The sequence below is a fragment of the Natator depressus genome, chromosome 2, assembly GCF_965152275.1.
Source record: "Natator depressus isolate rNatDep1 chromosome 2, rNatDep2.hap1, whole genome shotgun sequence".
Lineage (NCBI taxonomy): Eukaryota > Metazoa > Chordata > Testudines > Cheloniidae > Natator > Natator depressus.
Window position 1 is genome coordinate 115,484,040 of NC_134235.1, and position 27,120 is coordinate 115,511,159.

At 38.3% G+C, this 27,120-nt stretch overlaps 1 protein-coding gene across 1 annotated transcript in view; it reads right to left on the reverse strand.

Annotated features, from left to right (window-relative positions):
- Window positions 1-27,120, reverse strand: part of CDYL (chromodomain Y like) — a 202,068-nt gene that overhangs the window by 84,883 nt on the left and 90,065 nt on the right. Inside the window, exon 2 of the mRNA XM_074944924.1 lies at window positions 23,461-24,127. Within this exon, the coding sequence (XP_074801025.1) occupies window positions 23,461-24,127 (667 nt within the window). The remainder of the gene's footprint in view (window positions 1-23,460; window positions 24,128-27,120) is intronic.

Here is a 27,120-nt window from a genome sequence, read left to right on the forward strand (position 1 = left end):
AGAACCACCCGCGACAATGTTTCAACCCCATCAGGCATTGGGATCTCAACCCAGAATTCCAATGGGCAGCGGAGACTGCGGGAACTGTGGGATAGCTACCCACAGTGCAACGCTCTGGAAGTCGACTCTAGCCTCGGTACTGTGGAAGCACTCCGCCGAGTTAATGCACTTAATGCACTTCTGTGGGGACACACACACTCGAATATATAAAACCGATTTCTAAAAACCCGACTTCTATAAATTCGACCTTATTCCGTAGTGTAGACATACCCTTAGATTAGACATTAGGGGAAAAAACCCTTCCTACCTATAAGGGTACTAGAACAAATTACCTTAGGGAGGTTGTGGAATCTCTGTCATTGGAGGTTTTTAAGAAAAGGTTGGACAAACACCTGTCAGGGATGGTCTAGAATAATACTTAGTCCTGCCTCAGAGCAGGGACTTTCTTAGATGACCTATTGAGGTCCCTTCCAGTCCGACATTTCTGATTCCTCCAAAGTCTCCCACTGGCTGTTGATTGCAAGCTGCAGGCAGCCATTTCCCAGCTTCACCCTCTCAATTGGTCCTTGACAAGGATGAGAGGCAGCCACTACCGATGGCCAGCTGGGGAGCTTGCAGTTAAATTGGTGAAGAGAAAGTCACAACTGGAGAAAGGAAAGGAAGAACAATAAGCACATTTCCCCACCTCCTCCTCCACCCCAGCACAATTACTCAAATAAGTCAGGAGTTTGGAGGATACTGGATGATGGCATACTAGTGAATTTTCATGTTTCTTCTCCCCCCACACCCCACTCAAAAGTTTTTCTTCTGACTTTTCACAGAAGAGAATAACCTAAAATTCACTTTAATACTCTGCAAGTCACTTTGAAGATGAAAGCCATTTCAATATCTATACAACGTTCCAAATAAAGTAATGTCCTTATTTTACAAATGAAGAAAATAAGGGCTTGTTGACACTTACAGCAGTGCAGCGGCGCCACTGTAATTCTTAGCGAAGATGCTACATACCCTGATAGGAGAACTTCTCCTGTCGGCGTAGGTAATCCACCTTCCTAAGAACCAGTAGCTATGTCGACTGGAGAAGGCCTCCCGTCCACATAGCACTGTTTACACTGGGGGTTAGATCAGATTTTCTACACCCCCAAGTTATAGTTATACCAAAAAGAAGAAGAAGAAAAAAAAGGAGGACTTGTGGCACCTTAGAGCCTAACAAATTTATTTGAGCATAAGCTTTCGTGAGCTACAGCTCACTTCATTGGACACATTCAGTGGAAAATACAGTGGGGAGATTTATATACACAGAGAACATGAAAAACAGTTACAGTGTGTACGGTAACACCCATTGTTTCATGTTCTCTGTGTATATAAATCTCCCCACTGTATTTTCCACTGCATGCATCCGATGAAGTGAGCTGTAGCTCATGAAAGCTTATGCTCAAATAAATTTGTTAGTCTCTAAGGTGCCACAAGTACTCCTTTTCTTTTTGCGGATACAGACTAATACGGCTGCTACTCTGAAACCTATAGTTATATCAGTTATACTAAGAACCATCCTACTTCCCTGACACAACAGAATCTTACTTAATGGGTGTCTGTTCTCTTTTTGTACTTCATTAGTATTGTGCTGATTGAAACGTAACCTTCTGATTGAATAAGATTAAATTTAATTAGGTGGTTAGTAGCTGACACCTGAATCATTAAAGAAAAGGTCCATGGTTTATTAGATGTTTACAAAATACTTTATAGTAACTCCTCACTTAACATTGTAGTTATGTTCCTGAAAAATGCGACTTTAAGCGAAACAATGTTAAACGAATTCAATTTTCCCATAAGATTTAATGTAAATGGGGGGGAGGGGTTAGGTTCCAAGGAAATGTTTTTTGCCAGACAAAAGGCATAATATACATAAACAGTGTAAGTTTTAAACAGTTTTAAACAAACAATTTAATACTATACTCAGCAATGATGTTCGTGAAGCTCTTCCCCCCTCCCCTCCAGCCTCCTGAACGCTGGCAGAGTTCAGTCCCAATTGACAGTGAAAAATTAACAGGTGCTCTGCACCCACCAGCAGCGAAGCTCCCCCAGCAAGTGCCTCGCCGCCTCCTTCTCCGAGCGTGCTGCATCCCCACTCCTCCCCCACCCATCCCAGAAAGTCCTAAGCACCACCAAACAGCTGTTTGGCAGCAGGGGAAGTGCTGGGGGGAGGAGGAGGAGAAGAGGAAGTTGTGCAACTCTCCCTTGTAAAGTCGTCGTTCTTCCAGAGAATCCTACAAGCAGTGGACAGAGAAGGCAGCCAAACAACGTTATAAGGAAGCATTGCATAACTTTAAACAAGCCTGTTCCTTAATGGAGCAGGGAAGTACCATCGAAACAATGTTAAGCAGGAGGATGTTAAGTGAGGAGTTACTATACACATAACACAGAAGTTGTTTAATAGCATAGTAATTATGCAAAGTACGTATTTCATCAAGTGCAGAATTTTTTTCAATGTCATAATCATCTCATTTTAAAATAAATATATATAAATCAAATCTAAAAATTTAGGGTGAAATACATGCTTAAAATATTACCTGAACCAGGTCCATAATTTCTCCTTCCTTTTATTCAGCATACATAGTTTTGTATGTGTAGCTAGCATTTCAATTCCCATTATATCTGTTAGTACATTTAAGAACTGTATCCAGAACTTCTGGATATACATGCATCCTCATATCAAGTGGCAGAATGTATTTGCCTTTATATGGCACATGATATGAGTCTTAGAGGTTTTCTTTTTAATTTTTGCTAATTCTATTTTAATAATCTATGCCAAATCTAGTATTTTGTATTGCATCATCACGTATGAACACATCATACCAGTGAGCCTATTTCATAGCCTATGATTTGTACCTGTTTGTTTTTTGGCTTCACGATGCGGTATTGTTGTAGCTATGTTGGTCCTGGGATATTAGAGAGACAAGGTGAGTAAGATAATATCTTTTATTGGACCAACTTCTGTTGGTGAGAGAAACAATCTACAAGATATTATCTCACCCACCCCTGTCTCTCTTTTTGGCTTCACTAACATTTTGAATATTTTAAATATGGTGATGAAATCCTGATTCAACTGAGATCAATATTGCTTTCTAGATAGTTTATAGTTATTATATAAATAATTTGAGAGCAATGTGTGTTCAATGTACACCTGAGGGGGGGAATAACACATTATAATGTACTGTAAATCAGAGGCCCACTAAAATAATACTAGAAATCCCTATGCCTACATATGTAAATGTAAATATTAACCTGAATAGTTTTATATGGAGGTTTTCCCTTTTCACATAAGTTTAAATAGTTCATTTGTTTTGCTTAAAATATTTTCCTAATACTTGACAGGGCATATTCTGTAGCAAATTAATAATTTGGAAAGCTTTCACATTTTAATTATTGCTATCCTTTGTCATTTATTCAGAACTCTGTTTTTGATTATTATATTTTAAGTACTTAATTTATTTACACTATTCTCAAATACCTATGAGTATAAAACACTAGATAGACAGATATGTCTTTAGGACCATTTAAAAAATAATTATTATATATATATATATATATATATTCCCTTTTTAGAAAAAGGCTTCAGTGGGAACTGTTGGGTGTCCAGGATTTATGAAAGTCATATCCCTTATTTGCATGCCGAAATATGAATTTAGGAAGTTAGCTTTAGACTTCCTGGACTTGAAAATAGGCCCACATGTTTTGATACTTTAAAGAGAAAACTCCATGACTCCAAGTCAAATGTTTTTTCTGTGTCTAATCCGACAATAGTATGAGACACCATTTTGCCTAGATTTTCAGTTGTATCATCATAAATTCTTCACAAATTATGTACTTTGGAATGGCCTGTGTAAAATAAGCTTGGTGTGAATGTACTGGCTTTGGCTTTAGAGGCCTTGCTACACTAATTTTGGCTAATATTTTAGTGTCTACATTTAGCAAGTATTTGGGTCTGTTTAAAAATTCATAGGAGTTTTCCACCTGTTTGGGAGGACTATATAATATTATTAAAGTTTTTCTGAATGTTTGAATGTTTAATCTTTTCAGGTCTTTTTGTAAACTTAAGAGAAATATAGGCTAATATGTTTATGTATAGTTCATAAAACTTTATCGGTAGGCCATCTAGACTTCATGTTTTACTTGAATAGTTTTAATTGCAGTTCTCATTTCTTCTTTCTCCCTTTCAAGCAGAATTTTAGTGTCTTCATCCGTATATCAAGGATGGTTAAGTATTTAACGAGTATCTATAGTAGTTACATTTTCTTTCAATATGAGGTATTATAATCATCAAAGGTATCATTTTACAGGTTACTAGCTATACAGCGTATTGAATTCCTTTTGTCTAACAGCTGTTATACTTTTCACACCCTTTTCTCTGTTAGTAACCAGGCCACTATGTACTTTTGCTTGTCCCTCACTTCAGAGGTATTCCCAGATATTTTCAGATATTATTGAATAATACTCCAATCTTTTGATTAGCTAACTTTGATTGTTATGAAGGCTTTCTGCAGTGTGGGAGGAAGAGGTAGGGAGGTCTGTAAGTTTATTTCTTATTGTGCATTTGTTTTAATTAAAGCTTAGGTTCTGCAAAAAACAGAAGTTGTTATAAAACTCTACAATTGATATAGCAATGTTGTTGTACTTGCAATTTATTGGTACCTTAGAGCCCATTCACATTAGTCAGGCACAGTTAAGTGACAGTATTAATCAAATTACCAGATTAATTAAGCAGTTTTATTGTGATGAAGGAGGAAGAGTTGACTTACAGACCTTTTCACTGATTGGATTACTGAGAGTTCTATATATTCCAAGGGGCAGTGTCACTAATTGGAAAACTTGGAATAAAAATGTTCACGTATTATAGTTCTTCTAATACAGGAGGCGGAGAATATGGGAGTTGTGTAGCTTTTTTTATTTTAAATAACTATCATATGTCCATCAGGTTATCCGTTTATATTAACCTGCTTCAATGCCCCGTTAAACCAAAGGAGTTTGTAAAGGGAGAAACTGATTGAAAATGAAACAATGGCAAAGATAAGGCTCCTTGGGGAAACAATGTGGGGGAATCAGATTTCAGAGTAGCAGTCGTGTTAGTCTGTATTCGCAAAAAGAAAAGGAGTACTTGTGGCACTTTAGAGACTAACAAATTTATTTGAGCATAAGCTTTCGTGCGCTACAGCTCACTTCATCAGATGCATTCAGTGGAAAATATCGTGGGGAGATTTATATACACAGAGACCATGAAACAATGGGTGTTACCATACACACTGTAACAAGAGAGTGATCACTTAAGGTGAGCTATTACCAGCAGGAGAGCGGGGGGGGGGGAGGGAGGGGAGAAACCTCTTTGTAGTGATAATCAAAGTGGGCCATTTCCAGCAGTTGACAAGAACGTCTGAGGAACAGTGGGGAGTGGAGGGGAGGAATAAACATGGGGAAATAGTTTTACTTTGTGTAATGACACATCCACTCCCAGTCTCTATTCAAGCCTAACTTAATTGTATCCAGTTTGCAAATTAATTCCAATTCAGCAGTCTCTCGTTGGAGTCTGTTTTTGAAGTTTTTTTGTTGAAGTATTGCCACTTTTAGGTCTGTAATCGAGTGACCAAAGAGATTGAAGAGTTCTCCGATTGGTTTTGAACGTTATAATTCTTGACGTCTGATTTGTGTCCATTTATTCTTTTATGTAGAGACTGTCCAGTTTGGCCAATGTACATGGCAGACGGGCATTGCTGGCACATGATGGCATATATCACATTGGTAGATGTGCAGGTGAACGAGCCCCTGATAGTGTGGCTGATGTGATTAGGCCCTATGATGGTGTCAGCTGAATAGATATGTGGACACAGTTGGCAATGGGCTTTGTTGCAAGGATAGGTTCCTGGGTTAGTGGTTCTGTTGTGTGGTTTGTGGTTGCAGGTGAGTATTTGCTTCAGGTTGGTGCCGTCTGTAAGCAAGGACTGGCCTGTCTCCCCAGATCTGTGAGAGTGATGGGTTGTCCTTCAGGATAGGTTGTAGATCATTGATGATGCGTTGGAGAGGTTTTAGTTGGGGGCTGAAGGTGATGGCTAGTGGCGTTCTGTTATTTTCTTTGTTGGGCCTGTCCTGTAGTAGATGACTTCTGGGTACTCTTCTGGCTCTGTCAATCTGTTTCTTCACTTCAGCAGGTGGGTACTGTAGTTGTAAGAACGCTTGATAGAGATCTTGTAGGTGTTTGTCTCTGTCTGAGGGGTTGGAGCAAATGCGGTTGTATCGTAGAGCTTAGCTGTAGACAATGGATCGTGTGGTGTGGTCAGGGTGAAAGCTGGAGGCATGTAGGTAGTAGGTCAGTAGGCTTCCGGTATAGGGTGGTGTTTATGTGACCATCGCTTATTAGCACCGTAGTGTCCAGGAAGTGGATCTCTTGTGTGGACTGGTCCAGGCTGAGGTTGATGGTAGGATGGAAATTGTTGAAATCATGGTGGAATTCCGCAAGGGCTTCTTTTCCATGGGTCCAGATGATGATGATGTCATCAATGTAATACAAGTAGCGTAGGGGCATTAGGGGAGGAGAGCTGAGGCAGCGTTGTTCTAAGTCAGCCATAAAAAGGTTGGCATACTGTGGGGCCATGCAGGTACCCATAGCAGTGCTGCTGATTTGAAGGTATACATTGTCCCCAAATGTGAAGTAGTTACGGGTGAGGACAGTCACAAAGTTCAGCCACCAGGTTTGCCGTGACATTATCGGGGATACTGTTCCTGACGGCTTGTAGTCCATCTTTATGTGGAATGTTGGTGTAGAGGGCTTCTACATCCGTAGTGGCCAGGATGGTGATTTCAGGAAGATCACCGATGGATTGTAGTTTCCTCAGGAAGTCAGTGGTGTCTCAAAGATAGCTGGGAGCGCTGGTAGCGTAGGGCCTGAGGAGGGAGTCTACATAGCCAGACAATCCTGCTGTCAGGGTGCCAATGCCTGAGATGATGGGGCGCCCAGGATTTCCAGGTTTATGGATCTTGGGTAGGAGACAGAATATTCCTGGTCGGGGTTCCAGGGGTGTGTCTGGGCGGATTTGTTCTTGTGCTTTTTCAGGGAGTTTCTTGAGCAGATGGTGTAGTTTCTTTTGGTAACTCTCAGTGGGATCAGAGGGTAATGGCTTGTAGAAAGTGGTGTTGGAGAGCTGCCTAGCAGCCTCTTGTTAATATTCCGACCTATTCATGACGACGACAGCACCTCCTTTGTCAGCCTTTTTGATTATGATGTCAGAGTTGTTTCTGAGGCTGTGGATGGCATTGTGTTCTGCACAGCTGAGGTTATGAGGCAAGTGATGTTGCTTTGCCACAATTTCAGCCTGTGCACGTCGGCGGAAGCACTCTATGTAGAAGTCCAGTCTGTTGTTTCGACCTTCAGGAGGAGTCCACCCAGAATCCTTCTTTTTGTAGTCTTGGTAGGAAGGTCTCTGTGGGTTAGTATGTTAGTCAGAGGTGTATTGGAATATTCCTTGAGTTGGAGACGTCGAAGCTATCCATAGAGCTCTGCAAATCTGCAGCTATCCACTTTATATTCGTGGACCATGTTTGCTGATTCTGGATGGATACAGATCCAAATTTTATATCTAGAGCCCTGAAAATTTGCGGCTATCCGTGGACCGTTTGTGGATCACAGATGGAATGTGGATACAAATTTTGTATCCACGCGGGCTCTAGCTATCAATGGGGGAATACCCCCTTTGGCTCCATTCAGGCTATAGAATGGCTTACTCTTCCCAAAGATAAGTGTTTTTATAGTAGACAAATTCCTGTTACAACCTTGGGAAAGCAAAAATTAAAATAGCTCTCAGGAAGCGTTAATGCATCAACATCACTGCAAATCTCTCTGTCACCTACTTGCTTTGCTAGGGACTGTTTGTCTTGTCCAGTAATCTGAGTATTTGGCCATGTCTGAATTCAGATTCACCATAAATAACATTACAACATACTTTGTAGAAGCAACTTTGGGAGATAATTTTAAATTTTAAAAAATTTGCATCCTGATTCTTGTATGTGAATGAGGTACCTAGAAGGTTACACCTATGCCCAAAGCCATAGAAAGTGGACTGTCAATCAAAAAAGATGATTTTTTTTCAGTCAAATAAATATGAAGAAAGTTATTCAGGACAACTCGCAGTGGCTGCAAATTCAATCTTCCCAGGTAATTTATCTGTGCGTAGTCCCAGCCACAGTGAATAGTAATGGAAGATGTAAAGAAAATCTGTTCAGCCTCTCAGTTCATATTTGAGTTTAGAGAGGCTGAGGAAAAGTTGCCCACCTTCTTCATAAAAATGAATACAGCTATTTTAAAAACAGAACTAAAAATTCTAATTGTGAAGAACATCCACAAGCAAGTAGTTTTAAAACAAATGGTATGATAATAGCTTAGAACACTTTTAAATTGACTTACGTTTTATAGATAGCTGCTGAGATATTTTTGTTTAGCAGAACTTAATGAAACTCCCTGCTTCTTTATTACTCTGTAATGTCCATACTTCCTGCTCAGCCTGACAGGAAATGGGTTGCTGTCTGAGCATTTTACTTGAGGGAGATGGCAATGACTCAGTAAAGCAAAAGGCATGGCAAAATCAATACATACTGACCTAAGATCATATATAGGTTCTGTGATTTTAGGCTCTCCACAAATGCTGCTGCATTCTGCAAATTCTAATTTTATCTGTAAAAAGTTTTTAACTGTTGCATATGCTATAATCCAGATGTTACAATTCGTGTTTTGTATTCACTGCTAAAAAGGTGTGGTTTTTACTTCAGGGTAGCTATGTGAACTATCCTGAAGTAAAAATATAGTGAAGACAAGGTCAGCCTACTGCAAGGTCAGCCTACTGAGGTCAGCCTTACACATACTGCCTTACTTAGGTTACTTAAGATTGGAGAATATTGTTAAAAAATTCAGAAGAACTTACCCGGGCTAGGTGGGTGAGCAACATAATGGAAGATGAAATTGAATGTTAAATAAAAAGTAATGCACAATGGAGGAAATAATTTGAACTACTCATATACCTTTCTAGATTCTAAATTAACTCTCCATTCTGGAAAACAACTAGACAATTCAATCAATACTTCTACTCAATATGCAACAGCCGTCCAAAAAAAAGCAAACAAAATACAAGGTCTACATAGATCATGTCTACTGCTTCCCCCACATCCACGCAGCTTGTTACCCCACTTAGAAGTTAGACACATACCTATTAGGGATAGTCCAGGTATATGTAATTCTACCTCAGCATGAGGGGATGTATAAGGTAACTGACTGAGGTGCCTTCCAGTCCTACATTTCTATGATTCCATATGGATTGTGATGGAGATTGATATGGAAAATATAATGACAATAAATCAATGGTATGCCCTCACTTGGAACACTGTGTTCAGTATTGGTTACCCCACCTCAAAAAGGCTATAGCAGCATTAGATGGCATTCAGAAATTGAACACTCTCTACACTAGTCCTGTGTGTGAGATCTCTGAATTGACTCCTAGATTAAAACATATTTGGAGAATCTATCACAAACCATTGGTCAGAGATGACACAGTAGGAATTATTGGGGTATGGAAAAACTTTACATAAAAGAGCAATTGAAAATATTGCAATGGATTATTTTAGAAATGAGACAAATAAGAAGGGACATGATAAAATAATGAATGGTAGAGAGAAAGTAGATCAGAAACTTCTTGTATTTTGAATAAGGGTAAACAGGACAAGAGGTATTCAAACAAATTGAAAGGTGCCAAATTCAAAACTCACAAAAAGGAAATATTTTTTCCATACAGCTTCCAATTAGTCTCTAGCATTCATTACTACAGTATATCAGAGGCTAAGAGCTCAGCAGGATTGAAAAAAGGCTCAGGCATTTATATGGATTTTTTAAAAAAATCCAGAGTTAGAGTAGCAATTTTTTAAAAAGCATTTGGAAGGGAGAAAAATCCTTCATATTCCTTTAATTGTGGGGCTGCTTTGCACCCAATTCAGTCTTCTATACCAGATGTCATCAGCCCCTATGCCACTTTGATCATACACCCCTACGTCATCTTCAAAAGCAAGGGCTGGCATGGAAGCAGATTTATGGCAACTCTGTAAAAAGACTCCTACACAGGGAAGATCTTCTCAGGACAGATATGCCCAGTGTAGAACCACACTGCAGTTGTGTGTTAATGCTAGCAGTCTAAGCATGGTACAGAATTGAGGCCTCTGACTGTCTGAAGTCTGCCAGATCTTTGAAATACCTAAAATCTGTGTATCCTGCCAACTCTGAGTTTGTAGGTTCTGTAGAGACCGATGAAGAACTTTTAATATAGTATTATAGGCTTCAATGGCAAACGAATTTCACAAAATCCATCAGTTTGAAGTCTAACTTTATTTGGGGGGAGAGGGGGAGAAAGGAGTTGGAAATTTGGATAAATGTATCTAGTGTTGGAACTTAAAGGCAGATTTCTAAACTCCAAGGAATTAACTCTGAAACTGAACACTTTAGGCTTTGCAAACTAGGTCTATGTATGGACCTTTTATCAGGCTCTTAGAAAAGAGAGTCTAAGACAAGGTATCAGTGAAAGATGACCCAACAAAAAAGCATTGGAAGATTTTTAAAAAGCAAAGACCACCACTTACTTTCTTTTTTCCTTTTGTTATATGTGTCATATCACAAAAATGAGTGTGAATAGATCCACTTCAAACTTGGGGGTGGGGCAAACACCCAAAACCCACAAATCATCCTTTTGAAAAAGAACATACTAAATTTCAAATGCAAAGGATCTTTTTTTGAGGAATATAGAGGTGGGCCAAAATCAGGCTAATAATGAGAAGCTGATTACAACCTTATCTATGGCAAGATTACTGTATTTCCATAATTAATATTTGAATAGTTATTCAAAACTTAGAAGAATTTATTCTGATGGGCACATATGGTGGGTTTTCCTCCCAAGATGAATGATCCTGACTGCCTGAAGCACTTCTTTAGAGTAAAGCAACCATCAATAGAAAGACTAGAAGGCTTTTTTTCTTAAATTAACGTAAGGAAGAGAGTTTAATGTAATGAAGGTGAAAGTAATGGGATTTTAAACAATATTGGATTTTTTGTTGTTTTTCTTAAAACTACAAGTACAGGAAATTACATAGTTTTGGGATTTCTATGTTTGCTTGCTTGTTTTTCTTTTACCAAATAAGTTAAAATTCCAACTAGTAGTCCAGTGCTTTGAAGAACAGTGTATTACAAGAAAATTGACTTAAAGAATTATCCCTTTTCATTGTGTCTGTATATGTAAACGAGGGCTGTTAATTAATCTCAGTTAACTCAAGTGATTAACACAAAACAAATTAACTAGATTAAAAAATAGTTGTGATTAATCACAGTTTTAATCACACTGTTAAACAATAACAGAATACCAATTAAAATTGATCATCAATATTTTTGGATGTTTTTCTACATTTTCAAATATATTGATTTCAATTACAACACCGAATACAAAGTGACACTGCTCACTATTATTTTTGATTATAAATATTTGCACTGTAAAAAAAGAACAAAAAATAATATTTTTCAATTCACCTCATACAAGTATTGTAGTGCAATCTCTTTATCATGAAAGTGCAATTTACAAATGTAGATTTTTTTTTGTTACATAACTGCACTCAAAAAACAAAACAATGTAAAACTTTAGAGCCTACAAGTGCACTCAGTCCTACTGCTTGTTCAGCCAATCGCTAAAGTAAACAAGTTTGTTTACATTTACGGAAGATACTGCTGCTTGCTTCTGTTTTACAATGTCACCTGAAAGAGAACAGGTATTCACATGGCACTCTTGTAGCCGACATTGCAAGGTATTTACATGGCAGATATGCTAAACATTCATACGCCTCTTCATGCTTCAACCACGATTCCAGAGGACATGCTTCCATGCTGAATTTAAATTGGTATTCTATTATTGTTTAATAGTGCGATTAAAACTGTGATTAATTGTGAATTTTTTTAATCTTGATTTTTTTTAATCATTTGACAACACATTTATAAAGATGCACCATCAATCTGAAAATTGTATTTGTTTGAAAATAATGTACAGTATCTAGTATAGACTCAAGTTACAGTTATGATTACCACAACTGAAAGTTGGGGAAGAGGATATATTTTCTTTTTTTCCCATTTCTTTACTTTGTTTCTCCTCAAATCTTTGCTACTAACATCAATAAGGCTAGGATTTCTCCCCTGCATTGTGTTCACTCATTTTTCTTTCATGAAAATAAACTTCAGTATAATCTTTCTGAATCTATTTTTATTTACAATATGTACATAGTTCCTATTAATTTGCTGATCAAATTTGGATAAAAAACAGGGAAAGTAGCTGCAAAACTTACACCCCTCCACCCACCCATGCATACACATAATTCCAAGGTGCCAGCAAAACAAAACTTTCAGTAAGCCAGCCTTCTCCTCTTCAGACACTGCTTCCAACTTTTGTGCATCTCTGGCTTAATCACTCTCATTAAATGCATGTTAAGGCTATAGCTCCAAGTCACCATACCCTTGACAAAGGCTCTCCTAAGAGGCTCTTAGACCCTGGGTGAGGTGTTAAATAACATTATATCCTGGATTAGAAACTGGTTAAACAACAGAAAACAAACAGTAGGACTACACTGTTAATTTTCAGCATGACAATGGCTGACTGTCAGTGTTGTTTAATACATTTATTAATTAACTGAGTAGTGAATGTGAACAGGGTGACGGCAACATTTCAGGACCACATTTTATTCTGGTTAAGAACAGAAAAAGCTGAAAAACTTCAGAGTGACCGAACAAAGACAGGTGAACGGACAAGCTTGATGACAGATTTAAAAATGTTGCAATGTACTGCACACTGGAAGGAATAATATGAACTATTCAAACACATTTCTGGGTTCTAAATGAACTGCAACCACTCAGGAAGAAGACCTGGGCATCATTGTGGACTTTTGCTCATTCAGCTCTAGACGAATTAGTTAATTGCTATCACACAGACAACAGTGAATACATAAGACCATATACTATTATATTTTTGACAAAAATGGTGAAGTAAAAACAAAAAAAACCCAAGATGAGTTTACTCAATAGATTTTAATTCAATTCATAGCAGATGAAATGTGTGCCTAAACTACTTTATCATTAAATAGTTATATTGAGGCCAACCAGGTCAGGGCCCTGCTGTACTGTACAAACAGAGAAAACGACAGTCCTTGCCCTCCCCCACCCCCCAAATTATAATCCACAAAGAGACCATACTACTATAAAAATATCCAATCTTCTATTCAAAGATATAATCACACTCTTAAATGAATACATTCATTAGCCAAATATAATACAATAAACACTTTAGACTGAAGTAGTGATTTTCATCCAAGTATCTCAAAATGATTTACATATCTTTCAGACTCACAACACACCAAACAGGTGGGGAAGAAGTTTAATCTTATTATAACTGGGTAAATGGAGGTACAGTTAAATTAAATGACAAACTGGTGGCAGAGCAGGGAACAGAAATGAGGAACTATTCAACATCTAATATGAAAACACTAGTAGTGCTGACAGAATCTCCTGATAATGGAGGCAAGACAGGAAAAGCATGAAGAAAATACTGTATTTGTGAACAGTTCTTAGTGAAAATTTATGTATCTACTGTACATCTGTACATACCTGCTTACTGTATACAATGTATCTGGATATGAAATAAGTGGACAATATGATTTATTAATAATTGAAATTATTGTTATATGAATTCTCATAAATGGAACCTGAAATAAAACAAAAGGTTCTAGAGATTACAGGGTACAGAACACATTGTTTGGCTGTTTAAAGAATGAAATGATATCCACAAAAACACATCTAGGGTCTGTTCCAAAGCCAATGGAGTCTTTCCATTGACTTCAAAGGTCTTTTAATCAGGACCCTAGTGCATAGTAGATATAGTCATGAATCATAAAAGTTAAGGAATGTTCAGATCTGGGATTTTGCTTTGGAACTATTACTTAAGTATATTAGTATTAAAAAAAATAAAAGATTTGGATCAATTTGTATTTTTGAAGTAAGTATGTTGCTTCAATTTTACATGATCATTTCTAAGAAAGAGGAAGGTGAACAATGACTCCCTTATCTAATATACTACATCATCTATAATTGCCTATTTTGCCTGAATTACTTACATAAAATATCACCACAATATCAAACATATTGCATCTAATATTTAATTTTGAAAACCAAAATAGAGGGTTTTTTTTTAGCAAGGCATTTAAAGCATTTAAGGTAGTGGAGGTTTCCTATTACTTGTGTTCCTACAAATAGAACCACACTGAAATAATAACTCAAAATGTCAAATTTAGTTATTGTAAGATGCCTGGAGCTGTTACCTAAATATTGAACTTAAAAAATCCAGCACATTTTGCACACATTGAGAGAAATAAGGACTCCATTTTCCTAGGCATTGTTCCACTAAGGCACTAATGTCTGTAGTAACAGGTGCAAATAAAATTTGTACCAGCTAAGCATTTTCAAAGAAGGGTGTAATCAGGTTGAAAATAACTTTGGAAAATATGGCAAAACAAAAACAAAATAGCTGAAGACAATTACATAGTCTTGTATGAACATTTAAAGGGCTGTTTAGTCTGAGAGGATCTTGAAATTATAGTCTGGAACATATTGGAAAATGGTTATGATGTGTTGCCAATCTGTAGCACATCACCTAGCTGAAAAATCTCTGTCTCCTTGCAAGATTAGGTAAGGTTGGTCATCTGATCTGCATATGAAGCCTCTGAATATCATTGGGCCTAGGTAACACTGAAAACTACTTCCCTCTTTTACTTTCTACTATTGTTTCTTATGACACATCTATTGATTGGCAGAGATTGATGAAATGTGTATAGCAGAAAAAAAGTAATTCCTTATAAAGAGCAAAGAATACACTTATTTGCTGATGTAGCCAAGGTTCCTCAAGCTTGCAGAAAAGTTACTTTTCTTCATGGTAATGTTATGTCTCTACACTTTATCATGGCTCTTATTTCCTACTAAACTGACACTGTAATGACAAAAGATTTATATATATATATATATATATATAATTTTTAACTCAAAAGTTTCTTTATATCGCCCAGATTTATAAAAATCTGGAAAAAGGGAAACTGATGCTGCCCTATTTAATTCTGTGATACTCACATTGTGAGCTGCTGTCTGCAGCTGTTTTTTCTGCCTAGTGTAAAATAACTGACTTGTGTTCTAGATAGACTTATAGGTTTGATTTTTGGATGATGATTTTTTTGCTCTGCAATTAAATAAAAATATAATTTCAAACTACTAGGTTCAGTGGAATGGTGGTAAACCAGTAATTTTTGCATTAGACCGTATATTACATGGGATATTTCAGAGTTGCTAAGCCATCTGCCATATATATGGGCTAACCCAATTATTTTCTGCTGCGTAGTATTTCCCTAGTAATACATTTTCCATTATGTTATTGTGTTTTAGTGTGGATAAAGCCCAATATGCAGTATTTTGACTCCTAAGTTTCTTCACAATAAGTGTCTGAACGTTATTAAAGCTAACCTTCTTATCCTGTCCTCATACTGTTTCCTGCAACATCCATGCACCCATGATTGTCTGAGTATTGCATTGGGCCAGGTCACTGGAAGAGCATTCATGCTCAAGCAGCTGGCATCACAGGAGATGATTCATATTTTGAAGCTCTCTGCCACAGTCACAGGTACTGGAGCCAGTGACGCAGCCCCACTTGATCATCACATCTCTGGATGAGCCAACTCCAGTGAGGAGTCAATTAAGGCAGTGTCACATAGGCTAGGACTGCTCTGTACCAGGTGGTAGGTGCTTGACTGGTGGGAGACAGTCCCTGTCAGCGTTAAAGGTTGTGAATCCTGCTAAACACCTCGTACTACCACTTTCCCGCTTCTTACTACTGTGTTGCTACAACCTAACATTAATAATCACAACAAAAACCCCACAAGCCTTGCCTTTTTCACTCAACTTGGAAATAGGACAGTGAGACACTTCAGGGACAAGTGATATTGAAGAATACACCACAGACTTAAAATTATTTGAGTCATACACTGTTTTAAAAATGCTCAGCCTTCTTTATGGGGAAGACAATCACTTGCAACAACAGAGGTAAATAGTGTTAAAATGATGCTTTTATATTCTGTACACACTTATCTATGGAAGGGTGAGAAGCAGCGAACTCCATGTATAATTCCTGCATGATTAAGGCTCAGCACATCCAGCTGTGTGTAGCAGACAACCAGTTGGAATATGCACTGATAAACAACCTATTCTATTGTATTCCATAACTGACACTTGAGCTATGCCCCTGAATGTTTTGGTTTGGTACTGTTTAAGATGATTCTGGCTTCCACTTTTCTGACTGCATGGAAGGGCGTCTTGCAGTAGAAGTGTAGGCTGTCTGTCTGTATCAATAGCTGTGGTGATTCGCCTTCAAGGCCTGGGGTTGATAGAATTTTCTTTATCTTAGTGTTAAATGAGTGGAAAAGAATTAAGGCTAAAATTGCTTTCTGTACTGAGAACTGCAACCTAAATAATGTATGTTTACACTGCATTGGGGAGCGAACTGTGCTCAAGCTCATTCTCGAATAATACCAGTGTAGACCGTGTGCTTTGGGCTGGAGCTTGGGCTATCAAAACTCACTGGGATGCCATGGGATGAACACAATTTCTATTGTTTATCACTTTCGTTAGTGATAACTGGGACATTTGCCCAGATATCTCAGCCTTTCTCTGACTTGCAGCACATCAGTGTTGATGACTTTGACTGCTCTGAGCCCCCTCTTCCCTTTCTATCATTGATAGAAAAGATTAAAAATAGAAAGGAGCATAAACTCTGGCTAATGAAGTGTAAAAATATAATTAGGAAGGCCAAAAAAGAATTTGAAGAACAGTGAACCAAAGACTCAAAAAGTAATAGCAAAAAAAAAAATTTAAGTACGTCAGAAGCAGGAAGCCTGGTAAACAACCAGTGGGGCCACTGGACGATCAAGATGCTAAAGGAGCACTCAAGGATAATAAGGCCATTGCAGAGAAGCTAAATGAATTCTTTGCATCGGTCTGGATGTGAGGGAAATTTCCAAACCTGAACCATTCTTTTTAGGTGACAAACCTGAGGAACTGTCCCAGATTGAGGTGCCATTAGAGGAAGTTTTGGAACAAACTGATAGACTAATCAGTAATAAGTCACCAGGACCAGATGGTATTCACCCAAGAGTTCTCAAGGAACTCAAATGTGAAATTGCAGAACTACTAACTGTAGTTTGTAACCTATCATTTAAATCAGCTTCTATACCAAATGACTGGAGGATAGCGAATGTGACGCTAATTTTTTAAAAGGGCTTCAGAGGTGATCCCGGCAATCACAGGCCGGTAAACCTGACTTCAGTACTGGGCGAACTGGTTGAAACTACAGTAAAGAACAAAATTGTCAGACACATAGATGAACATAATTTGTTGGGGAAGAGTCAACATGGTTTTTGTAAGGGGAAATCATGCCTCACCAATCTACTAGAATTGTTTGAGGCAGTCAACAAGCATGTGGACAAGGGGGATCCAGTGGATATAGTGTACTTAGATTTTCAAAAAGCCTTTGACAAGATCCCTCACCAAAGGCTCTTAAGCAAAGTAAGCTTTCATGGGGTTAGAGGGAAGGTCCTCTCATGGATTGGTAATGGTTAAAAGATAGGAAACAAAGGATAGGAATAAATGGTCAGTTCTCAGAATGGAGAGAGGTAAATAGTGGTGTCCCCCAGGGATCTGTACTGAGACCAGTTCTATTCAACATATTCATAACAGATCTGGAAAAAAGGGGTAAACAATGAGGTGGCAAAATTTGCAGATGATACAAAACTACTCAAGATAGTTAAGTCCTAAGCAGACTGCGAAGAGCTACAAAAGGATTTCACAAAACTGGGTGACTGTGCAACAAAATGACAGATGAAATTCAATGTTGATAAATGCACAGTAATGCACATAGGAAAACATAATCCCAACTATACTAAAATGATGGGGTCTAAATTAGCTGTTACCACTCAAAAAAGATCTTGGAGTCATTGTGGATAGTTCTCTGAAAACATCCACTCAATGTGCAGCGGCATTCAAAAAAGCGAATAGCATGCTGGGAATATTTAAGAAAGGGATAGATAAGAAGACAGAAAATATATTGGCTCTATATAAATCTATGGTATGCCCGCATCTGGAATACTGGGGTGACCACATCTCAAAAAAGATGTATTGGAATTGGAAAAGGTTCAGAAAAGGGCAACAAAAAATGATTAGGGGTATGGAGCGGCTTCCATATGAGGAGCAATTAATAAGAGTGGGACTTTTCAGCTTGGAAAAGAGATGACTAAGGGGGGATATGATAGAGGTCTATAGAATCATGACTGGTGTGGAGGAAGTAAATAAGGAAGTGCTATTTATTCCTTCTCATAACACAAGAACTAGGGGTCACCAAATGAAATTAATAGGCAGCAAGTTTAAAACAAACAAAAGGAAGTATTTTTTTCACACAACGCACAGTCAACCTGTGGAACTCACTGCCAGAGGATGTTGTGAAGGCCAAGACTATAACAGGGTTCAAAAAATAACTAGATAAGCTCATGGAGGATAGTCCATCAATGGCTATTGGCCAGGATGGACAGGGATGGTGTCCTTAGCCTCTGTGTGCCAGAAGCTGGGAATGGGCATCAGGGGATGGATCACTTGATGATTACCTGTTCTGTTGATTTCCTCTGGGGCACCTGGCATTGGCCACTGTCGGTAGACAGGATACTGGGTTAGATGGACTTTGGTCTGATCCCGTATGTCCGTTCTTATGTTGATTCTCTCCCATGATTCACACTCCCTCACCCTTTTGCCCCTTTCCTACAACAAGGTCCTCCCTGCCAATCCCCAGCCCTAGGAAACCCCCAACATCTCCTTCCTCTGCTCCTGCTGTCTCATTGCAGAGCATCTCTGCAGAAATGCCGTGACAAGCCTGATTTTCTCCACTATAAATTCATTCTTTCTTCCTTCCGTTCTGCCATTTTCCTGGCTAAACAACTCTTTCTCCTACTTGACTGAATCCCACCTCCTCAGTGAATTGGAGGAGAGAGATTCCAGACAGCAATTGTAGACAGCATGTTCAATGAACTTAGAGATGAAAGGGAGATGGGGAAGAGGTTGGAGATGGAAGCGAGGTCAAGTGTGGGTTACCTTTAAAAAAAAAAAACGGAAGAGACTCAAGCATGTTTATATTCTGAGGGGGAAAAAAGAGTTCCTTTCTTTCTATTCCATCCTACAACCTCTACAATTTGACTTTTGCTCTTTTAACTCCACTGAAACTGCTCTCATCAAACTCTTTAATGACCTCTTCCTAACCAAAACTCAGAATGAGTACTCCATCCTCCTTCTCCTTGACCCCCATTGGCTGTCTTTAACAGACTTGATCATGTTTTTCTTCTTAAGTCTTGTCCTCTGTTGGCTTCTGCTACTCTGTCCTCTCCTCCTACCTCACTAATTGCTCCTTCAGCATGTCCTTCAGCGATTCCTCCTCATCCTCCCTTCTAGCTTTCTGTGGAGGATCCACAAGGTTCTGTCCTTGGTCCCCCTCTCTTCTGGTTTTACATTTAACCTTTGGGCACTCTCATCCACAAACACAAATTCAGCTTCCACCTCTATGCTGATGACTCACAGGTCTACCTCTCTACTAGAGACCTGTTTCCTTCTGACCAAAATAAAATCTTGGCCTGTTCCTCTAACATCTGCTTGTGAATGTCTACCCATTAGCTAGCGTGCAATGTGGCTAAAACAGAGCTCTTAATCTTCACCCTACCTCCTTTCTTGATCACTGTGGACACCACCACCATCCTGCCTGTCAGGCAGGCCATTAACCTAAGCATCATCTTTAACTCAAACCTCTCATTAGGTTCTCACATCCAGGCTGTCTAAATCCTGCAGATTCTTTCTGCATAATCTCTCTAAGGCACAGCCTTTCCTATCCATCCACAGAGCTAAAACCTTATCCAGGTTCTCGCCATCTCACGTATCAATTACTGAAACTTTCTTTTCTCTGGACTTGTGTGAGGCTGTGTGATTGAAACATGACCAGTTATATCACTAATATTGCCACCATTAGTCAATTGCAACAGATCTGGTACAAAGTGTATCATGTAAACAATCAATGGAAAAGTTATGATTTACTGAATACGATTATCCTCTTGGTAATGCATGTATCGTTTTTGTATCTGAAGTTATGAATATTGCTGCAAAGATCATTTTGTTAGCTTGTCATTTTGATCACGTCACCCCTCTTTGCATTCCTCCACCAGCTCTCTCTTCTTTACTGCATCAAACAGGAGCTATTTGTCTTCACTTTCAAGGCCCTTTACAGACTTTCTCCACCATACCCATAATTTCTCACTTGCTACAGAGATGTTGACTCCTGCATTGGATTGGCCAACAATGCCAGCCTCCATTGGGCACTTATTACATTTTCAAACATGTGCTTTCTCACATGCTATCCCTCATGCTTGGGAGGAACTGCCCATTAACACCCACAAAGGTATCTCATTATCCTGCTTCACATCCCTTTCTCCTTTGTCCATGATGTCTACAAAAAAATTATTAACATATGTTCTGAGACCACTGCCTATCATGCTGACGAATATTGTCTCATTCTTTCCTCACACTCCCCCATCTGTCTGTATCCATCTGTTATCTCTTGCCATATTCTTCGACTATAAGCTCTCTGGCGCAGGGACCATCTTTTCTTCTGTGTTTGTACAGCACCTAGCACAATGGGGCCCTGACCCATGACTAGTGATGCTAGCTGCTACAGTAATACAAATAAATAAAATTATTAATAATAACGATCTAGGCCCTGGGTTTCCCTTGCACATGCATTGTTTCAAGGTATGTGCTCTCAGTGTACATTAGGTAAGTACAGCTGGGTGGTAAATGGTTTTCCCATCTCAAAAGGTCAAAATCTTGAAGATTTTCATTAACTGACAATCTGAAAATTATTTTGGTATGAGTCAATCGAAACCTTGTGTGTCCATAATTTGGAAGTATTTTATTTTTATTTCAGCCTAGTGATTTAATGTTTTACTATAATTAGCTTAAATTTTAAAACTAAAAGTAGTTTTGAACTGAAAAAATTGAATCTTTTGTTTTGAAAAATGTCAAAACGTCCCATTCTGACAAATTTGAAACTTTTTTCCAAAAACTTTTTGAAACCAGATATATGTTAAAAATCGACCATTCCCCAGAGTTTCAGTTTCAACGATCTGGCATTTTCCAACAAAAAGTGCTTTGCTGAAAAATTCCCAACCAGCTCTAATAATAAGTTTGTTCTGAAAATATCGCATGGTTTAGTCCTCCTGACTACATTCCGTTTCCCCCCCCCACTCCTTTTTGTCCTATTGTATCTGCACCTGTGAAGAAACAGAGGAGAGCCAGAACACTCACACAGTGCCACAATCCTAAGTGTAAATAGGTGGGCTTCTGAAGACATTCCTGAAAAGATGTCTGGTTGACATGACAGTATGTTGACTGCCTGGCCAGCGTATCTACATCCTCTGAACTGCATAACAGCAGTTGAGAGAAACAGTGACACCTTAGCAAATATACAGGTATGTGGACCTGACACAATACCACTTATCCTCTACATGACTGAAGCATCCTTCATTTCTATTCCTGTGAGACTCCATGCAATTCTCCTCTCTCCTCCTCTTCCACTGGAGGCACTGTACTGTCCCCTATATTGCCAATACTACTAGTTTAGAGGGATTGGATGTTGGAAATGGTTTTGTCATTTGTGGCCAGTGATTTGCCTGACAAGGTTCCTTGTTTCCTCTGGTTCTTTCTCTGGATGCTAGGAGGCAACTACACTGAAGAGAGAGTACATTTGTCAGTTCACAGTGGGCATCCATACAATACTTCCTCACCATATCAGTTATCACAAAACCATTGCACGTGCACACACATCTAGTTCATCTACACCAGCGACTTATTGACAGTAAGTTTCATACATTGAAGTCTCTTATGTTTATCTCCAGCTTCTGTTTGTGTCCTTTGAGGTTTACATTCCACATTCAGCCCACGCACAGCAAGAGTTAAAGAGTCCTGCCACCAAAGCGTGCATTAAAATGATTCCCTAGTTCATCTGAAGAACAGTGGACTGGTTTGTGACCTGACACTGCAGCTTCTAGAATGAGTTCCTCACTGCCCACTGCTTTCCTATTGTGCCTGGGTTTTCAGAAAATCTGAATAGGATCAACAATGTGTGTGAGCTACAGGCAGAAGTGAAGTCCTCAGAACACTCTCTTTTGTGCCCATCTGTTGTGCCTGTAGCTGCTACGTTTGCAAGGCCCAATTCTTAGTTTCCAAAACATTTTTGTCATCCCTCCAGCCTCAATAGTACACCTGCAGATTTTGGCCTCTGCATCACGTTTGCAGATGCAATTTTACACTTTTGAAAATGTAGCCCTAAAAGTGCACTTTGAAGAATATTTACAATTGTACAGAAGAGTCTAAATATGTTTACAGTTATTTGGTGTACTCTTCCCCTTGAAAGGATAAAGACTTGGGAAACCAAAGGGGTGAACATGAAGTTTTTAAAACAGGTTTCAATTATTAAAAAGCAGCTTGTCCTTTTATGGCGTTTCAAGTTTTGTAAAACCACCTGAATAAATTCATAGCAGGTCATTGAGATATTAGTAAATTTGGTCTTTAATCTAAATAAACTTTCAATGTAAAGTGAAATATACAGCCAAATACTGATAAATTTAATCAGAATGCAAGACAGAATGCAGTTCAGAAAGAAAGTGCATATATCTGCCCATTCGGCTCAAATTTGCACAAAAACCAACCATAAGAACATTATTATTTAAACCATACCATTCTGATGGCTTTATTCCAAGCAATAGTTAGGCAAAAGATATGTAAACCAAAAGAGAGAAAACCACTGTAAAGAACCCCTACTAAAAATTACGTGACTATTTCCATCGTTTATATTCCTAGCATTCATGACAAATTTGAGTCTCACCTATTTAGAGAAATTTAAAGCAACGATGTAATCTTTGGGAACGGTACACTAAAGTCAAGTCAAACACAAATGTATCTTACGTTGATTTTTAAAACACAAATTCCAATTGAATTCAGTGAAGAAAGCAAAAGCTGGCAAACCCCTCAAAGGCTTCTGCAGTCACAGTTATTTTAAAATAAAGCAATTGTGAATTTCTCCAGATTTGGTTTAGTACAGCAGTTATTCTCTCAATCAATCAATATACTGCTCAGACAGGTCAGCTGAACAAGTAACTGTTTGCATATGACAAACAACAAAAGAGTCCAGCCAAAAGGCTAATCTACATAAAATGTCAAACGTACACACTTACCTTTTCCATTTATTGTTAATGCTGATGCAATTGTGGCTGTTACTGGCACTGGTAGCTGTGGCACTAATGGATGTATTCTTGGCCTGCTCCCCATCCTAGCACGCTCTGCACCAGGTCCTAATAAAGCTCCCACTGGTTTTTCTGCTGCCACTTCTGGTGCTACAGAGTCTTCTTGATCCTGTTCTATGTGGTCCAATTTATCAGGGCTTTCATTTTGAAAGTCATCAACTGCTGTCCTGCTTTTAATAGGACTTTTGGGAACAAGGATTTTAATACCTGATTTTGCAAGGTCCATATTTTTCCTGCCAGAAAGAGATGGTGAATTGTTTTTCCGGAACTTCTGGGTGGCAGTAAACAATTGATTATTTTTTGACTCCTGGTCTTTGCCAATCACTAAAGATTTAGGTGACGTCTTTGAAAAAGAGCTATTGGTAGATCTAGAAATTTGTTTTCTGGCATTATTTGGAGAGGTCCTGTTTGTCCTGGTTAATGTGCTTTCTTTTTGCTTTTCATTGTGACGCCTATTAAATTCATGTATATATTCCTCACAATTTACAAGGTGCTGTTCAGGTTCCCAGGTGTCATCTTCACTTTCATATCCTTTCCATCGCACCAAATATTCTATTTTTCCCTTCTTGTTTTTCCTCTTGTCAACAATTCTCTCTACCTGTTGAAAGGAAAATTAAAAGTTAAACATGGATTTAGATGTAAAGAGGAAAAAATACGAGAGAGCAATTGCACATGAGATTATATGCACATGGAACACTTTTACAGGAATATAGATTAAAATATTTTTATGATTCTACCGTGAGATTGTACTCTTCCACTGATGACTGGCAATGCAGTTTAATGTACCTCAGCTCGTTACTTCCATCTGATAAAATCTGTCTGGAATATCAAAAATGTTCTGATTCAGAAAATATTTTGTATGTACATGAATCTGAATATAGCATATCTCAGTTACCACTTTGAGTGAAATCTTGGCCCATTGGAATTAAGAGACGTTTTGCCACTGACTTCGATGAGGCCAGAGTTCTTTTAACTTTAAGGAAAAAAATGATTTAATATGTTTAGACAGCAAACTGTTTATTTTACAAAACATATTGATTTAATATTGTTTGATAATCTACTTATTTAGCATGAGTCATGTGTGAAGTTATTGATCCTAATGATATATTCTTTGGTGATCAAGGACACTGTATAGCTCAGGAATCAAGGGAGGATATGTGCCATTACATGAGGAAAGCTTTTCTTCTGGCGAAGACAAATAACTGAGAATCAGGAGAACTAGTCCTGATCCCGGCTCTGCCAGACTTGTGTGTGTCCCTGAGCAAATCACTGTGCCTCAGTTATCTCATCTCTAAAATGGGAATGGATAGTTATCTTACTTTTATAGGCAGTGAAAGAACAGCCACAGGATTTCTTCTGTTCCGCTTCCCCCACAGGAGGTGACTTTTGCTCACCCCTTCCATCCTATCCTATTTTTGTTATGATGCTCCTGATGCTCCCCTTTCCTCCATCTTCTCCTTATTTGTTTATATGTTTTGTTTTTTAAAAGGGGCTTTTATTACTTTACTTTATTGTTGCTCAGTGCTTTGACCCATCATGTGCTAGGGGCTCCCATGTATGACCATACTGAATGCATGTATCTAGGATTATCTCTGAAGGATACTTCTACACATCTAATTCACAAGTGTGTGGTTAACCTAAATTAATGTCTATGGAGTGATTAGAAGAACGGAAGGCAATATACAAGTGCAAACATTATCGTTGAATCATACTGCAGCTGACAACAAATTATGTTAAATGTACCTCTTAGTTTTGAATTTATGTATTTAAAATTGCATGTTTGTGTATTGTATTGAACTTCAAATTGTTTGCTTCATTTAGACTACCTAATTATTTTAACTTCACCTACAGTAAAATCTGTATGACCTGCTGTAACAGACCTTTGTGATAGACCGCAGGTACTCTACCATAAATATCCAACCATCGGGATGTTACAAAGGCCAAATGTATAACTGGGTTCAAAAAAGAATTAGTTAAGTTCAAGGATGATAGGTCCATCAATGGCTACTAGCCAAGATGGTCAGGGACGCAACTCCATGCTCTGGGTGTCCCTAAACTTCTGACTGCCAAAAGCTGAGACTGGACAACAGGGAATGGATCACTCAATTTCCCTATTCTGTTCATTCGCTCTGGTCTAGATGGACCACTGGTCTGACCCAGCTGCCTATTCTTACACATCTGCATTTGACTAAAGCCAATAGAAGCTTTTTACCAGAATTCCCTTAACGAACATTATTTTACTGTTCAGCTGTATGGTACTACCACTATTACAATACACTATTTTTCACACATTTTGTTTCAAACTGCCAAAACATTTAACTAGTGACATTTTCTAATGGCTACACAAAGAATACTTGAAATATTTATAATTTATTTTAGAGCAGATTATATTACTCTTTTATATATTCATGGGACCGATGGAGAATGGGCTAGACATCAGAATATGAAATCAAGACATTCACTTTTCCATAAAACAATATATGGAAAACAGCCTGAACAAAAATGTTGTCTCAGAGTGAATGAATAGAAAGTTTACCATATGGATGTAAGGAAGAACAAGCTACCAAGAACTATTGTTAAGACACAGACTGCCTAGAAGTGCTCGTCAGTGTAAACCAGAAATGTTAAATTGAAAGCAAGATGAAAGAACACAAAAACACCAGAATCTTGGTCTTGTATTGTCATAGAGTAGTAATGACGACTCTGTCTTCCTATCTCCATCTTTCTCTTGTGCTTCTGAAACAAAGATAGAAAAGCACTAACCTCAGAGAAGATGAGCTACAGATAGCAGTAAGGAAATTTATATTCTCTAAGTCAAATCTTCATAATGAACACACCTAACAGGGGCTACATCTTTCAAGGATGACCAAATACTAAGTACATGCTCTTTTAAAGTAGTAGGCAATTACACCTGTGTCATAAATATAAAGGGAAGGGTAAACACCTTTAAAATCCCTCCTGGCCAGAGGAAAAACCCTTTCATCTGTAAAGGGTGAAGAAGGTAGGATAACCTCACTGGCACCTGACCAAAATGACCAATGAGGAGACAAGATACTTTCAAAAGCTGGGGGGAGGGAGAAACAAAGCCTCTCTCTCTCTCTCTCTCTCTCTGTGATGTTTTTTGCCGGGAACAGAACAGGAATGGAGTCTTAGAACTTAGTAAGTAATCTAGCTAGATATGCGTTAGATTCTGTTTTCTTTAAATGGCTGAGAAAATAAGCTGTGCTGAATGGAATGTATATTCCTGTTTTTGTGTCTTTTTGTAACTTAAGGTTTTGCCTAGAGGGATTCTCTATGTTTTGAATCTAATTACCCTGTAAGGTATTTACCATCCTGATTTTACAGAGGTGATTCTTTTACTTTTTCTTCTATTAAAATTCTTCTTTTAAGAATCTGATTGCTTTTTCATTGTTCTTAAGATCCAAGGGTTTGGGTCTGTGTTCACCTATGCAAATTGGTGAGGATTTTTATCAAACCTTCCCCAGGAAAGGGTGTGTAGGGTTTGGGAGGATTTTGGGGGGAAAGACGTTTCCAAACGGGCTCTTTCTCGGCTATATATCTGTTAGACGTTTGGTGGTGGCAGTGATAAAG